Source organism: Styela clava, chromosome 8 (assembly GCF_964204865.1).
Source record: "Styela clava chromosome 8, kaStyClav1.hap1.2, whole genome shotgun sequence".
Taxonomy (NCBI): domain Eukaryota; kingdom Metazoa; phylum Chordata; class Ascidiacea; order Stolidobranchia; family Styelidae; genus Styela; species Styela clava.
The window spans coordinates 10,549,185-10,567,045 of NC_135257.1; the positions used below are offsets into that span (position 1 = coordinate 10,549,185).

Genomic DNA, 17,861 nt, shown 5'->3' on the forward strand with positions numbered 1-17,861 from the left:
ACCTTTATTTGACCGTAATATCCTGCTCCTGAGTGGTTTGAATTCTTGCGTCACGGTTGATGCATCATGCTAAGCGTTAGGAACAAACGCGCTTGTAAGGCTGTGATTTATCATGTCATTAAGCCACCTTTCCTCTCCGCTAGGATAAATATGGTAATCCTATCATGTTCTTAATTGTAGATAGCACATTTTGGGACATTTTCAGTTTTAATGAAAAACGCATTATTATAATCTTTTCAGGCATTGTTCCGTCCATTTGCTATGATGGTACCTGATTATAAACTGATTGCTGAAGTCATCTTGTACAGTGAAGGTTTTGAATCTTCAAAAAATCTTGCAAGAAAAATGACTCAAATGTACAAGCTTTGCTCTGAACAGGTAAAAAAGTAACAGTAAATTTTTGTGTAAGGAATATTTGAGATTTGGCCATCAGTTTGATTGATGAACTAGACAGCATTTTCAAAGTAGCAGCAGAATAATCATTGATCAAGTAAAACTGAACTCGGCATGAAAAGGCTCTACTTGGTAGAGGGAGAGATTGTATAGTTCCCTCTGTTTCTTAATTTCATTTTTGTTCCTGCATTTTAGTTGTCACAACAAGATCACTACGATTTTGGAATGCGAGCTGTCAAGTCTGTATTGGTCATGGCTGGATCACTGAAACGTGAAAATCCAGATATTCACGAAGACATTGTCCTGATTCGTGCTCTACGTGACTCAAATCTTCCAAAGTTTTTGACGCAGGTAACACGGTGTATCTTATTTTGGTTATAGAATTCCAATACATTATATTATTTCTGAATTATGTTTGTTCAATCTGAGAAAAGTTTCAAAATCTATATTGTAATTTTTTCTTTGATTGCTCTTGATTTTGATTTCTTCGATTGATTTGATTGAACAACTTTGATGATATCTGCTTAGTTCATTGGACTTATTTTTAATAATATGTATATTTAGGATGCTCAACTGTTCCGAGCTATCTTGTCTGATTTATTCCCTGGAGTTGAAATTCCCGAACATGACTATGGTATATTCCAGTCAACTATCCAAGACTGTATGATGGAGAAGGAATTGCAACCAATTATGTCTATGGTCAAAAAAGTAAGTATACATTGATGTTCTTTTTTGTATTTGTTGTAAACTTTTATGTGAGCTTTGGCATATTAATTAAACGCAAAGTAGATCTATTGATAGTTTTAAAAAATTGTCTAAATCTTTTGGTTCACTAACAAATTTCAAAGACTTTTCAACAGGGTTTCTGAAATTTCTACTGACCAAGTTAGACCGTAACAGCTAGCAGGTCCTGCAGAAAAATGCTTTTTTCTACATTTCAAAAGGGGGAATTTCCGATACGCAATCCCCATCTCCTTAATGCGCCTTTGACTGTTACTATAAGTTTGTAACCCTTGCAGACATCGTTATTTACATCCTAGTTCACTTATTTAAAAAAAGTGTACTACCTCATTATATTGACAACCATATGATAATTCCACGGCAGCCTGTCATATCAATAAATCTATTGCAGTTTTGTTTTATCCAGTACAAAAATTCAAAAAAAAACATTTATTTTAAATGTTGCATTGCTTTCGAACAAGGTAATCCAACTTTATGAAACGATGCTTGTACGTCATGGTGTCATGTTGGTTGGACCTACTGGAGGTGGAAAAACAACTGTATACAATATGTTGGCTGATACATTGACTACTCTTCATAAAAACGGACATGAAAATCCTAACTATCAACTTGTTAAAACGTGAGTTAATCCTCGGCACTAGTTTCATATATAACAGTAGTTATTTTTGGAAATTGAGTTCTATAGGTTACAGGACATATTTCTCAAAACAAGATTATATTATGAACTCACTCAGTAAAAGTTTCTCATCTTTGATCAGTGTTTGAGTAGCTCAAGCCATTGACTTGACTCAAGTCACCATTTATCAAAGACTTGTAGTTGCTTGAGTCATCTCAATGAAATGACTCGAACTCCTCATCAACTAGTCAGACTTACGTTAACTAATCGAACTTGGAATTGACTCGAGACACTGATGATCAGTGACTCAACCTAATTCTTGAAATTGTTTTTCTCTGCCAAGTTATTAAAAAAAAACAGAGACTGACTCTTTCTATTTTGCTAGTTTTGTACTGAATCCAAAAAGTATCAGTATGGGAGAATTGTACGGAGAAGAAGACAAATTAACTCTGGAATGGAAAGATGGTCTGATGGCTATCAGTGTGAGACATGCAGTACAGGTAACTATTCTACTTTGTGTATTAAATTCACATTAATTAAATAAATCTCTCAGCATATATTACTGATTTGTCACTATTGGAAAAAAATGTGAATCTCGACTCTGAATGAAAAATTTTAAATGTTCGTAAGATGGCCAAATCATATAAAAAGTCACGTCCTTATGCCCAGTTTGAGGTTCCAAATACATGGATATGGTGAGTGGGAGAAGTAGCCAACAAGTAGGTATTTGAGCATTCCTGCAATGATAAGAATTCTACCAATCCTCTTGAACATACTGTAATAATTTCTCACAGTAATAATGTCCTGCAACCTTTGGAGCAGGTAGCACAGTAGAAAAATTTATGCTTAGCTAAATAAGTTCACTATCACAACAGTTTTGTTGTTTCATAGGATACTACTGAAGATCACAAATGGATAGTCTGTGATGGGCCTGTCGATGCATTGTGGATTGAAAATATGAACACAGTATTGGATGACAATAAAATGTTGTGTCTTGCAAATTCTGAGAGAATCAAACTCACCAACTCCATGCATATGTTGTTTGAAGTTCAGGTTGGCTGTTGTCCTTTCTACTGTGGTCATTAACTGTGTGAAATTTTCACTATATATTTATTTAAAGTATATATAAGCAATAATATAACTTGCTAAATGTTTTTTTTTTTCATTCTCTCAGACCAGTGATTACCAGCTTTTTTGATACATTCGTACTTCCACAGCTTTTGGAGCTTCTCATTTCTTGCTTGAAACCTGTTATTATTATGTTATAGTTTTTGACCGAACTCCCGTACTTGCGTTTATTTTATTACATTCAATGAGCTTAATAACTTTGATCCATTGATGAATACTTATCTAGTGAGAAGGGCAACTTGGATTTTGTACAGTTTAAAAAGTTGAATAAGTAAAAAACATTATTAAACTACATGCAGATCCAAAGTGAAACTTCTAAAACAATAAAATTCCTCAATGGAGAGAATTTCTTCTCAGTTGGGAAACCCTGACTTAGACACTTTGAAACCTTACCGATTGTCCATCTTCATTCCTCTAGCAATCCATAAGTCTTGAGCATGCTATGCCAAGACTTGGTCTTTCCAATCAAAAACCACTCTGATACCTACAGATATTTGTGAAACAATTAGACTCAAATTTTTTCCTTCAAGATATCTTGAAGTACCAGCATATTGCGCATTCAAATTAAAGGCCAGACCTATTGACTAAGCTTTTGATTTTTGTAGGATTTGGCTGTTGCATCTCCTGCTACTGTATCACGTTGTGGTATGGTATACATTGATCCTGGTGAATTGGGATGGCGCCCCTATGTCAAAACATGGCTTGTGACAAATATGTCTGAAAAAGTTCGAGAAGAAACAAGAAATTATATTCTGGATTTATTTGATGCATACGTGGAAGATGGACTGAGGTAAATGCTTACAATTGATTTACACTCAATATGAGTTTACAGACACTTAGTGGGGTCAGCATCTTGTACCAAACTTCCTGCTCCCTGGGTAATATGTTTGGCCGAGATGACCACCTGATGCTTCCGATGATGCATGTGAGTGTGTGTGAATTAATTTACTGTATTTCTCGTGGCATAACACGCAGTGTATTACAGCACCTGAGTCGCCAGAAATTTTTAATATTCATATATTATACGCATACCGAGTTTTCTTTTTTCCCCTGTGTTTTATCAAGTATTTTATCATCTGTTATGCTGATTATGAAGTCGAAATAAAATTATACTTATAATTAATTTTATTTCACACTTTTCATGCTTGAAGGTTTGAATCTGAATTAATCCAAGTTGTAGATTTTAAAACCTTAGTTTTAAAATTTGCAGTTTTGAAAATTGTTCATATTTTGAAACGAAGTTTTAATTCCTCTTTTTATTTTTTTAGATTTGCTACAAAGCAATGTATCCAACCAATGCCTCAAGTTGATATAAGTAAGGTGGCAACTTTATGTTGTTTGATGGAATCTCTCCTGCTCGGGAAAGGTGGACCTGATCTCAAACAGGTCAGAAAATATGTTTTGATTTGTGCATTTAGTAATAAACTTACTTATCAGTCATGGTTAATCAAATGAGGTTATGCCTATGTCCTAGCTTGCTCCCATCCAAAGAAACTCTTCCGCAGGGGGAGCTGACTTTGATGACTGGCTGATGATAAATTTTGAATCAAAAATAATTTTGTCTTTTTGTATCCACTCTCTCACCAACGTAATGAACAAATATAGTTACAGTAGCTGAAGCGTATAGGAATGTTAGGATTCAAGATAGATGAAATTAAGTTTAATATTATTTAATAATATATATTTTTTGTTCAGGATCCCATCCGACTTCATCCACTCATAGCAAATGCATTTATATTTTCATACCTGTGGTCAATTGCTGGTAATCTTGTGGATACAAGTTGGGATTCATTCGACACTTTTGTGAGAGGACAAATGGAAGACAACCCAGAAATGAAGGTTTGATACATTCCATGGTTGTATGACAGACCACCACAAACATTTTTTTATAATAAAACAAATACCTAAATATGAGCTTTTGCGGCTCTTTTACATAATCTCTTGTCATGACAAAATCTATTCAATATTATGGGTAACAAAAAATCTGAATCAGTTCGAATGTAAACAGTTTTCACCCATTTTTTTTACAAGAAATAAATAGTAATGATACTTGCGACTGTGAGACTGCTATGAAACTATAATTATCCATCTTTTGTACTTATTTGATGTATAGTTTGGAATTGTAAATTTACAAAGTAATATGCTCTCATTTAGCTCGACAATGACCTAGTCGCTAGAACACCATGTCGGCATCTCCTGATTGAGTATTCCTACCACCTAACTGCCTACATTCCGATTCCTAGAAAATTACTAGCTTCTTTTACATCAGTGTACTGCTTGTGTAGGGCTTTATTTGAAGTAAAATCACCTTGTGAAAAAATTTTTCATACTTCTTATACAGCTTCCTCCAAGTGGAGATTTATTCAACTATCATATGGATTTTGACAACAAGAGGTTTGAAGTCTGGGAGAGAATTATTCCTTCTTTCAAATACAATCCTGAACTTCCTTTCTTTGAAATTCTTGTTCCAACAATTGACACTGTGAGATACGGATATATCATGGAAAAACTTCTTGCTGTCAATAGATCAGTACTTTATACTGGTAGGTTGCTTTTTTTTCAAGACTTCCTTGATATTTCTATTACAAATTTTTGTGCTGCAAATATTAAAGATGTTCTAAGCTATAAAATTTTTTTAAAGATCAATGCTCCGACTGCTCGGTGGTGTTGCGCATCATTTTAATCATTATACGCACGCCATCGCACCTCTTATTAACACTTTCGATGCCAAGGACGTATATATACGTCATTTGGCGCCAACCGTTCCGTGCCATCAATGCAAAATGACGTATATATACGTCATTCGAAAAGGAAAAAGTTTAATAGATAGAAGAAGGTCGAGTTCAGGTATTTGCCGTCTTTTTTCCTTCTCTCTCTCTCTCTTGTTGTCAAGTTGGGGGGAAAGAATGACGTCGTCAGCCAATCGCGTCATTCAAGAAATACCAAGATGGAAGGAGGGTCTGCCATGAAGTAAATTATCAACTTATTTAGCATGGCCGAGGTACATATTAGCCGCAAATTATCATCAAAAATTTGTACGAGACCGACTGACGCCAACACACGGTTTCAACTTTTTACGGTGAAATGATTGAAAGGTGTGAGGAGAGATGATAATATTATAAATCATGTTACGAAGATGTAGAAAAACATTACTAAACCGGGAAATAATTCGAATATTTTTATATGCATGATCGTCGTCTTATTGGCAGGACGATGAAATGATTCAAAATGTTGGTATTTTTGAAGGTTTTTTTAATTTTTTATCATTTTTGGGTAACGGATTGACGGACATCTGCAACGAAAGCAAATTTTATCGTCCTGAGAGGTGATATGTTACATTTTGAAATAATAAAGTGAGAAATTGATATTATTCGGAACATATATTTTTCTACTTGTCAGTGAGATATGATCCGAGATATAGTAATTTAGTGGGAAATATATTACCAATAACACAGAGCCCCTCGTATGCTTTCAGCTCATATTGAATTACTTTCGTAGCTATTGTATAACCATAATTATAGCAAAATATGCAATCCTACGACTTTGTGTCGGATGAACAAGTTCAATAAGCAGCCATGGCGTACTGATTACGTAGCTACGCAATAGCGATCACGTGTCTGGCGCCACGAAGACGGGACTACGTGCAGTCGAGACGACTTGCGTAGCAAATCGCGTGAGATGACAATTTCGGAAAATCGTGTTCTTGACAGATCAACTGACGAATTTCGATGAAGCTTTAAACCTTTTTATTATGTCAACTTAGAGACACCGGATGCGTATAATGAATATTGAAATTGCATTTGGCAATACTTCATTTGCACGCCAATATTAGTTCAAATATCCACACAAATAAGTATTTGCTCGCTATAAATACCAGATTGAATGAAATGTTTGCCGAGGCAAGTAAAGACTTCGAATTTCATCGTTTACTGACTGAACCCACGAATCGTTTACTGACTGAACCGATGAAACCATGATTGCATATAAAGGAAGAGTTTCATTCAGAAGATATATGCCAAACAAACCGGTTAAATGGGGCATCATTGCTAGATCGATTGCTGATTCAACAACTGGAGACATTTTCAATGTAAAAATAGATTATGGTAATCCAAACTTGGAACAACTTCCACCCGGCGTCACAAAAACTTCGAATTTAGTTTTGCAACTAATGGAAAGTCATCTGGATAGAGGATATCACGTATTTGTTGATAGGTATGTTGATTATTCGGTATTGATAAGACAAATTAGATAATTTACGTCTCGGCGCCATACTGCGTTCTATTTTAGATAACGAATCATTGTCGGATATATCAATCAATTGCATAAACTGTTTTATCACAACCAATATTTAATAATATTCATTTTTAATTTAGACTCTATAACTCTGTCGCATTAGCCGAGGAATTGCAGCGAAGGAAAACATCGATAACGGGAACAGTCACGGCAAACCGGAAGGGACTTCAGGCAGAAATAAAAACAAAACTAAAGAAAGGGGAAATCATCTCAATACGAAAAGGACAATTACTCGCACTACTATGGCAAGATAAGAGGCCGATTTCAATACTTTCGACGTATTGTAATGGTGACGAGGTCATAGAGATACATATGTGTTACAGTTAGGGCTGGGCATTTTCGAATACCTTGTGATTTCAGAATCGAATCGAATAATTTTTTCGAATCGAATCGAATCTCGAATACTTGATAATATATAATTTTAAGCGACTTTATTATAGTAATTGATCCTCTCAACAAATGAATTACTGAAGACATAGAATAAATCACCCAGATAGATTACTGCTGTACTGAGCGTTCACACAGGATAACAAACACGTTTTATCAATAACTCACTACAGAAAATAGTCATATTATATGTTAGAATTTCGTTGAATAAATATGACTCTAAGGAAAAAAAAATTGGGGAAAATTGGGAATTCACCTCGACCATTAGCGGAAAGATGAGAACAAGATGGCGGCGATTCGAAATTTAGCTCTGAACCGATTCGAATAATTTACTATTCGATTCGAAATGCCCAGCCCTAGTTACAGTTGTATGAATATGCAATGTGACTACTTTGTTTATTTTGCAATATGTTATCCTTGTGAGTGACAATAATTGGCCATTATTAATGTTATTGGAATATATAGCGAATGAAGGATATATTTTTATGCTAGTAAACGATTTTGTTTTCTTTGTTCAAATTTGATATTTTCGTATAATAAAATGATTATGATTGCTGAATAAAATGTTCGAATTGAATCTTTATCGCAATGAGAGATCAAGACAAGTTATCATCAACTTATGTTATAATAGCATGAGAGAGCAGTTCCGACAAGATACGCGTGTGTAGGTGAGTTCTTTCACCTACGACTGAAGTGCCGGAATGAACGATAACTGATGACACCGCTGGGTTCGCCCCTTTCCCGATGAATCAAAAACTAAATACGAGAGAGAATGAATAGGAGAGAACTCTCTCGTTTTCACCTTGGCACGGAACGGTAAAATTGAAAAAACTGATCTTGGCATCGAAAGTGTTAACCTGCAGAGGTTCGAATCCTGTGGAGATAATTATGTGAGGATTGCTTGACTCCTTGTTGCTGTATGGTGGTTCACAGTTATGACTTCCTCCACCATCAAGTTAATGCATCTTAAACAAATAATTGGCTAACTAATCCCATACCCGACATGGACTGGTAACTGGACCAGAGGCTGTGGTTCACCATATGATTAGGCCATCATATCCTAAATCTTAACTGCCTGAGGTTTCAAATTAAGATTTTTTACCTTAGGTGAGGTAGCTTGATTGCTTGGCACAGATGATTGACTTTGCTTAACCCTTGGAGAAAATACAATTTTGTGAACTGTGTGTAACTTGAAACTTTGCGGATTTCAAGTACAGTCCTGCAAGCAATGCCCAATCAAAAAGTTTTCGTTGTGAAATTCCCAAACTAACAAAGGCAACTCTCCCTATATTTGTTTATTGTTTTCATTGTCAGGTGGTACCGGTGTTGGTAAATCTGTTGTTGCAAGAGGACTTCTTGATTCTATTGCTGATGACCAAGGATATGTTGCTGTTTACATGAACTTTTCTGCACAAACTTCTTCTGCTCGTACTCAAGAAATTATTGAGGGAAAATTGGAGAAGAAAAGAAAGAATATTATTGGTAATTCTTGAATTATATTTACTGTTTCATTTAACTGTAAGATGTATGTAACTCTTATTATTACACAACACTTTTACAGGGTTGTTTGAGTCATGTCATAGTTCATAATATATTGTAGGAGATCACTCAAATTTTCTCCATCACAGGATGAACTTAAACTCAGATTTATTTACATAAAAAATCATTTTTCATTCAAATTATCATTATTTCATGCTGTTTTCATTCATTTCATGTTTGTAGGTGCTCCACCAAACAAGCGTGTTGTTATATTCGTTGATGATTTGAACATGCCGAAACTGGACAGATATGGAAGTCAACCTCCTATTGAATTACTCAGGCAATATCAAGATTTTAGAGGATTATACGACAGAGAAAAAATGTTCTGGAAGGTTTGTGAACATGTTGTTTTCATACTAGAAAATGTACCTAATTTTTTGTAAATACTAGTAAAATTCGTTATTGAAAAATATACTTTCGTGTGTGTGCATGTTAACATATTCAAAACTAAAAAAATATAATATTTTGCATTCAACATATTCATGTAATGGAATGAATAATAGTCACTGATTAAATGCTTAATTTCACATCTATTTATTCCTCTCTCATTTTTAGATCATAAAAGATGTCACCATTGCTGCAGCTTGTGCTCCACCTGGTGGTGGTAGAAATCCAGTAACTCCGAGATTTATTCGACATTTTTCAATGCTTTGTCTTCCATCTCCATCAGAATTCAACTTGAAAATGATATTTTCTGTAAGTTTTCAAGGTCACTTGTGTATGTTTAGTTCAGTTTCAGTAAATCATTTCAACATCACAATTTGAATTTTCAAACTTCAATGCCCTTTGATTTTTCACACAAAAAAAATCAGAAATTGCGCTTTTTTACAAACAATTCATTTTCCCATTTACGTTATCTTTCAGGCAGTTCTCCATGGATTCTTGCATGACTTTCCTCAACCTGTAAAACAAAGTGCTACAAACATTGTCGATGCAGCTATTGAGATCTACGGAAGAATGTCAACTGATCTACTTCCAACTCCTGCTAAATCTCACTATGTTTTCAATCTCAGAGATCTTTCCAAATGTATTCAGGGTATCATGAGAGCTGATCCTGGTGTCATCAGAGAACAGGTATATTGATAATCATATTGGGGTTTGCTGTAAAGAAACAAAATTTGAAATTAGGTCTACCAAATGTTCATATGCATGATGGCCCTGTGATTATAGCATTGGACTTAGCTAGGTTAGCTTTACAAGTGAAGAAATTCGCAGTTTGAATTTCATGAGCCTCACCTCACCCAGGGTGTAATAAAATGGGTAGACAATGCCCAACGGGAAAGATTCCGGCTTTTCAATATAAAAACAGCTCCATGCATAGCAGTGGAAACTTGTACAGAGACTTCTTCAGAGTGAAAGGTGTATAAAAAGCATTGTATAAAAAATGTAATACAATTTGTGAGTACATGTAAACAATTTGATATATGACCTACTATCGCTGTGGACTCGAGTGTTATGGGCTAACACAGTTTTCCTAAACTGTGAGTCTTCAGATAATTTCAAGTGCGATGTGAAATATCAACCTTTATTCCCAAAAGGAGAAAGAGAGAGAGAATTTTTATTGCGTCAACCAGAAAACACATAATATAAAAATAATATTACCAAAATAAGTGAATCAAAAGTTTTCGGTATGACTGGGTGGTAACGATACGACCATTTACGGTCGTCAGAGTCAGTTACCATCAAATGACTTCTTGTCTGCCTGAGTTTGGAACTTGACATAAACTGAACAAATAGTTAAAATTATTGTTTGAGAGAGAAGTATGCCTGGATATATCATATTGTCAGCTATGGTATGATTGTTTATGTTCATAAAAACAAGCTCACATATTGCGTTAATTAAATGTGCAAATATTATGAAACTTTGTCGTAATCTAATTCTAATCAAGTGAAAGTTTCTCTACAATGCTATCAATACTTCAAAAAGATGAAATTTGGTTTCATTAAAACATATCACTTTTTCAGGCTCACATATTTCATTTGTTCTGTCATGAGTCACAAAGAGTGTTCCACGATCGTCTGATCAATTTTGATGATAAAACATATTTCAACAATATTCTATCTGAAATGGCAAGCAAACATTTTGGACAAACTGTAAGTATTTATAACTATACAATACAACAAATACATTGTTCACCTAAGTAAAAATGTTGACAGAATGACGAAGAAGTATTCAAAATTTCAACCAGTACTTTGAAAAACTCAATATTACTATTTTGAACAAGAGCATATAGTACTATATGCTTCATACATTAGTTAATGATCTCAGCTGAAGTTTGGGATGTCATTTCATATTTAAGCTCAGGAGAGAAATGTTTATAAGACATGTAATGATCTTACTAATGATAATCTTCCATACTGGGTTGGATATGGTGATAACACTAATATTTTTTTCGTCTCTATAATTAGCATAAAAGACATGAAACACGGTAATTGATATAAAGAAATAAGTAAGGCTTAAAGGGTATAGGAGCGTGATAACTAACAAGTTTAAAGTGCTCCAGATATATGGACATGTTCATAAAACATTTACCTGTATTTGTTTATCCCATTATTGACCATTTGTTAGTGAATATAATGCATTTTTTCTCAACTATTCTCTTTGTAGGTTGAGCCTGACAGTTTCGTGACAAAACCAATAATTTTTGGTGATTTCATGAAAGTTGGAGCTGAAAAATCTGACAGAATTTATGAGGATCTTACTGACAGGTAGGAAAATTTAAAATCATCTGCAGTTTTGTATTACCGTATATTATTTTGTACTGTTATATTCTTAGCGTAATTTCATTCATACTTTGTTCCCAATTACATATCAAAAATGAATATTAACCTACATTGTTCCGAAACAATGAATTATATTATAAGCCGCTGGGCGGTTAAGGCTTCCTCCACCATCGAGTTCATGCAACTGGAACAAATTACTGGCTAACTAATTGCATACACGACAGTGGACTGAAAACCATACGAGCGGCTGTGCTTCACCATATGAATTAGCCGCGAATTAACCGTAATTCTTTCCTTTAAATATCTGCTAGAAATTTTTTTTAGTTGTAATAAAAAAAATTATGTTTAAATGATGTCTGGAGTGAGAATAAATTTCATATTTTTCAATTTTCTTTTTTCTGATCCTGATTAACAAATATTAATGAAATATAAATAAAAATATATCCATTTTTTTTTCGAAGGATGGAAAAAGTAAAGACAGTTCTTGAAGATTATCTTGATGATTACAATCTTGCTTCATCCAAAGAAATGAAACTTGTTTTCTTTCAAGATGCAATTGATCATGTATCTAGGTAATTACATGCATTATTTGTGTTATAGTAAAACTATCGGCATAGGTTTCCAGTCACCAACTCGAACTGAAACACAAGTGAGGTAACCCAATAAGGTGTTCTACTGATTAGGATTCATCTTTGCAGTGTGCTTGCTATTCATAATTTCGAACCTGCCTATGAAGTTTTCAAAATCATGTAAATAAGTGTTTAATGTGAGCATGGTGTATCCTTGAGATTATACATACAAATTTGCTAGTACAGGAGAGGTAATCTTGTATAATCCCAACTGATAGCAATGAGTATATATCTGTTATGCAATGGACATATTAGGCTATGCATTATGAACACACTCACCATCGCTCCTTTTATTCTCTTACACTGGTTTACAGGTTTCAATCCAGTAGATATAATTATGCGTGAGAAGATTGCTTTTTCCTCGCTTCTTTATAGCGTCCACATAAGCACTGGCTGGTTACGGATTGCCGCACCATCAAAACCATGCATCTGATAACTGGCTAAATATTCACATAACCTACATGGATTGGTAACCAGATGCTCACGAACCAGAGACCAAAATTCATCAATTGATTAAGCCGTCTTTTTCCCCTCCAATATAAATATAAAAGTCCTCGGTATACAATACAATATATAATAATATTCTACTATTTAGAATTGTGCGTATGATTGTGACTGAACGTGGAAATGCTTTACTTGTTGGTGTTGGTGGTTGTGGGAAACAATCTCTCACCAGACTTGCATGTCATGTTTGTGGATATCGATGCATTCAAATTGAACTTACTCGAGGATATAATTATGATTCCTTTCATGAAGATTTGAGAAAAATCTATGTAACTGCTGGAGTGGAGGGAAAAGATACTGTGTTCTTGTTCACTGATACTCAGGTTAGTTGACTTGTGAATAACGTTGGAATTGTTTTGATATCACATGTGAGCTCAGTTGGGAATGACATTATACTATACACAGTTCAAAAGCATAGAAAACCGATAGTTGTGTTATGAATATTATAAAAAAGAACGTTGTCTTATTCTTAGGCTTACCATACGTCCCGCTTTAGGTAGGACAGTCCCGCTTTTTAGCGTTTTGTCCCGCCGTCACGATAAGTCAGCTAAAAGTCCCGCTTTTCCAGCATAATACACAAACATGTTCTCGTTACTGTTGTTTCTGTGTAGCGCAGCGTTACCCATTGAATGTGAATGCAATCGTTTCCCGCTAATCCCGTTTTCCCATTGATGGCAGACGTATAGCATGTAAAACCAATACTAATTAGTCTAAATTCGAGCTATTTGTACCGGTATCGTTAACGTCAACTCCTTCCTATTTTTCGAACTGAACCCGATATTTGGGCAGAGAATATGCGCATGAAATTTTGATAACAATATGGTCAATAAAGACAGCCGAGACAGCTTTAAATGTAGGAATGTAACCTATGTTGTAAAATCGGAAAATGTGAAGTTACAAAATCACAGCTAAGGAGTCGTTGTCTTTTGAGGCGTCCCGATTTGAAGTCACAAAAATATGGTAACCCTACTTATTCTATAGATCAGGGAGAATCACTCGTAGTAGTACTGAAATATATATTTTTTAAATATCAAGTCTCATATTGTATTTGAATATTCTCTCTTACCAAGACCCTGGACAGCCCCCCAATAAATGGGGCTGGCTACTGAATACGGTTTTATTAGGTTGTTATTAGTATTTTTCTCCTAATGTTTTTTGAATAAACAAAAAGATAGTATTTAGGATATAATTCTACACTGTTTCTTTATATATGAATACCGGTAAGTTATTAGTGTTTTCGGAAAAAAATGTTTAATTTTTGTTAGATTGTTCAAGAGGAATTTCTTGAGGATATCAACAACATTCTCAACTCAGGAGAAGTTCCTAATTTATTTGAGAAAGATGATCTGGAACAAGTGCTTGGTGCTGTACGGCCATTTGCTAAAGCTGCTGGAATTGCAGAAGGAGATAGAGATGGTGTCTTCCAACATTTCATCGCTAGGTAGGTACAATTCAAAACTCTCTTTTAAGAGTTCTTTTATTAGGCAATAACAAAAATCAAAATTTGTAAATCTAAACAGAATGCCTTTTTTACTATTTATAATATTTCTATTTATATTACTTAGTGATTTGAAAGAAAGAATTTTTACATGCTGTGTAATTTTTTGATGATTTGTTGTTTTGTTTGGCCTCGCGGTTAAAGCGTTATACCTAACTAATTTAACAGGTTATTTCAGTAGCTTCTTACAGAACGTTATATATCAGTATCATCACTTACATAGGGCCTTGTTTAGAAAGTGTCGTGTAAGAAATGGGCCAATTTTTTTTATATATATTTTTTCGTACAGAGTTCGTCAAAATCTACATATTGTATTATGTATGTCTCCTGTTGGTGATTCTTTCCGTGCAAGATGTCGTATGTTCCCGTCTCTTGTCAACTGCTGTACTATTGATTGGTAAATATGACTCTTGTGATTTGAATTAATTTGTTAATTGAATTAAGTTGTTTGTTAAATCAAGGTCGCCTTCAGCTTCTTCCAAAATGAAATATGAAAAACTTTGTTCATATTATGTATGGGTATAATGTTAGCATAATAGGTCATTATAGATAAATACATATTATATCTTAGTTGATGCTTTGGTCAAATTCCAGAACAACAGACACAATTTTTTTTTACTTATCAGTTAAGGTAGTTTATTTTTTATGTTATCTGAGAATGGGCAAAGAAAAAATGGTGCAATAATTATTTCAGTAAGTCAGTAAGAATTGAATAGGCCTCATCATTGAATTTCCGACTCATATTTTTACCTTTTTGAAAATTATCTTTTATATTGGATTTATATTTTCTTCATACACATAAGGTTTGTCCAATGGCCAGAAGAAGCTTTACTCAGTGTGTCAGAATCTTTCCTTGCTCCTGTAGAAGGATTAGATGATGCTATCAAACCTAAATTGTCTACGATGTGTGTGGAGATCCATACAAGCGTCAATAAAATGGCTGAACGGTAAAACATTTTTTATTTTGTTACTACTTACAGCACATATTTACTATCTTTCGAATAAGTATCTTGAACTTATCTTAATGGAAGAAAATTGGGTACTCATGTAGTATGTAAACCAAGATGGCAGATAGGGTTAGGCCATAATTTCAGGTACAAATACTCTGGGAGTCACTTGGCTAGTCCCCGAACTCGTAATAGAACTAAAATAAGGAAAATTATGTCCTTATTGGTGCACATACTACGGGAGCGCCGAAAATTGATTTATTATGTATCATATTTTTCACTTAATCCGAAATGGCAAAAACATGACTGCCTTACCTGTCTTATAAAGATAACAGGCTACAAATATTTTTTCTTATATCTCAGATTTTATTCCGAACTACGTCGTCATTATTACACTACACCAACATCTTATCTGGAATTGATTAATCTGTATCTCAGCATGTTGGACGAGAAAAAGAAATCACTTGTCGTTGCAAGAGATAGATTTAAGGTGAATTAAAATTTTGTATCATTTCATAAATGAAGTCAAACTTAATTGCAAAACTGTATTCAGGACATAGATCCCAATCAATTTATGTATTGACATATTCCTGTATTACTGTATACTAAATGAGTAAATTCAACTAACGGTACATTAGAGCAGTAGTTCTCAAGATTTTTTAGCAACGCCCCCTTTTTAGAATTTGTCAAGTCTTGCGCCCCACCTCAAAAATAACTAGCTAACAATAAGCTACAAATAACAGATAGTAGGGCGAAAATATGTTTTATTCAAAAAATTCGTTGAAAATATGTGGACGAAATTGCAATCTCTAAACAACAAAGAAATGTAAATAACCAGGATAAGGTGCCAATATCAAATCGGACAAATATTTTTATTTTTGATCAGCTCCATGCCCCTCATAAAATTGGCTAACCCCCTTTCCCCCCCCCCCCCTTGTGGGGCGCGTCCCGCCGTTTAAGAACCACTGTATCAGAGTGTTATACATTTTATGTTGTCTTTTTCAGACTGGTCTAAGTAAACTTCTTGAAACCAACGAGCTTGTAGACAGCATGCAGGAAGAACTGACTGCTCTCGAACCTGAACTGAAAAAGAAAAGCAAAGAAACAGAAGAATTGATGGAAAGGTTGACTGTTGATCAAGAAAAGGCTGATCAGGTTAAACGAAAATAAAAAATGTATTTATGACATAAGAATTTATTATTTGTCGATTATTTGTCAACTTCACATTTGCAGAAATTGTTTTCCACCTATTGTTATGGTTTATATAACAATATAATATTTTCTTATTTTATTTTGAGTAAACTGTAACTCAATAACACTAAATATGTCAAGCTACAGCGTTTTATCAAGTTCCCAATGCTTGTTATCTAGTTATGGCCATAGTTAATCGGATGAAACTTCTATAAATATGAACATGAACTCATTCAAAAAAGTTTAGAAGAACTGGATAAGTGAGCACCGAATAGGATCGAAAACACTAGTAATAATACACAGTGCGGATCTCAATCGCTTTTCATTTTAAAAGAAAATTCCCTGTTCTTCCTAGTTTCATTGCTTGATAAGGTTATTTCAGAAGATATTTTCACTTTGTTGAGCGTGAATTGTTTGAACATGATAAAATTTGGAATCTATTAATCAAAGTAACAATATAAACACTGGAATGATAAACAGGGGGCCATCGGAAGTGGGCAACGAGCCATAAAACCATAAAAAGTTGGGCACCACTGGTCTATGGTCTTCAGTCAAACATGCTTAGTTTTAATGCGACCATAATATACACTTTTTTATTTCAGGTAAGAAAAGTAGTTTTGGAAGATGAAGCTGTTGCCAAAGTGAAAGCTGAGGAAACACAAGCAATTGCGGCCGATGCACAACGTGACTTGGATGAGGCATTACCTGTTTTATCTGCTGCAAACAAAGCTTTGGATGCATTGGATAAAAGTGACATCGCTGAAATCAAAGTATTTGCCAAACCACCTGATCTTGTCCAAGTTGTCTTGGAAACGGTAAATATGAAAATCCAATTCTACTAACCACAAGCCTGGGTCATATCTGTATTCCAGTTGCTGTTTTTACTAGTTGGCTAATCAAAAAATCTTATCTCTTTATAGGTTGCAATTCTTCTCAATGCAAAACCAGACTGGGCAACAGCAAAAGGATTGTTGGGAGATCCAAACTTTTTGAAACGATTACTTGAATATGACAAAGACAATATTCCAAACAAGATTTTGTCAAAACTAACAAAATATATCAACAATGCTGATTTTGTACCAGAAAAAGTGGAAAAAGTGAGGTTTTTTCGTAAATTTCATAAAAATTTGTTGAAATTTGTTGAAAAAAAATTTGAGAAAGATATCAAGTCCTGCTGAGTCCAGGAATTTCATGTGCTACCACTTTACTTAGGATAATATGAATAGTATAGTATGAACATAAATGATTCGCAAAATCAATTACTCACATAC

At 34.3% G+C, this 17,861-nt stretch overlaps 1 protein-coding gene across 1 annotated transcript in view; it reads left to right on the forward strand.

Annotated features, from left to right (window-relative positions):
- The window catches only part of LOC120346119 (dynein axonemal heavy chain 6-like), a 56,158-nt gene that overhangs the window by 22,271 nt on the left and 16,026 nt on the right, over nucleotides 1-17,861 (forward strand). Inside the window, exons 34-58 of the mRNA XM_039415777.2 lie at nucleotides 241-378; nucleotides 589-744; nucleotides 958-1,101; nucleotides 1,596-1,753; nucleotides 2,136-2,250; nucleotides 2,642-2,803; nucleotides 3,484-3,668; nucleotides 4,147-4,264; nucleotides 4,574-4,717; nucleotides 5,220-5,421; nucleotides 8,873-9,040; nucleotides 9,281-9,429; nucleotides 9,653-9,793; nucleotides 9,962-10,171; nucleotides 11,063-11,191; nucleotides 11,706-11,806; nucleotides 12,283-12,393; nucleotides 13,046-13,277; nucleotides 14,220-14,395; nucleotides 14,742-14,849; nucleotides 15,256-15,399; nucleotides 15,763-15,889; nucleotides 16,405-16,554; nucleotides 17,193-17,405; nucleotides 17,511-17,687. Of these exons, the coding sequence (XP_039271711.2) occupies nucleotides 241-378; nucleotides 589-744; nucleotides 958-1,101; nucleotides 1,596-1,753; nucleotides 2,136-2,250; nucleotides 2,642-2,803; nucleotides 3,484-3,668; nucleotides 4,147-4,264; nucleotides 4,574-4,717; nucleotides 5,220-5,421; nucleotides 8,873-9,040; nucleotides 9,281-9,429; nucleotides 9,653-9,793; nucleotides 9,962-10,171; nucleotides 11,063-11,191; nucleotides 11,706-11,806; nucleotides 12,283-12,393; nucleotides 13,046-13,277; nucleotides 14,220-14,395; nucleotides 14,742-14,849; nucleotides 15,256-15,399; nucleotides 15,763-15,889; nucleotides 16,405-16,554; nucleotides 17,193-17,405; nucleotides 17,511-17,687 (3,858 nt within the window). The remainder of the gene's footprint in view (nucleotides 1-240; nucleotides 379-588; nucleotides 745-957; nucleotides 1,102-1,595; nucleotides 1,754-2,135; nucleotides 2,251-2,641; nucleotides 2,804-3,483; nucleotides 3,669-4,146; nucleotides 4,265-4,573; nucleotides 4,718-5,219; nucleotides 5,422-8,872; nucleotides 9,041-9,280; nucleotides 9,430-9,652; nucleotides 9,794-9,961; nucleotides 10,172-11,062; nucleotides 11,192-11,705; nucleotides 11,807-12,282; nucleotides 12,394-13,045; nucleotides 13,278-14,219; nucleotides 14,396-14,741; nucleotides 14,850-15,255; nucleotides 15,400-15,762; nucleotides 15,890-16,404; nucleotides 16,555-17,192; nucleotides 17,406-17,510; nucleotides 17,688-17,861) is intronic.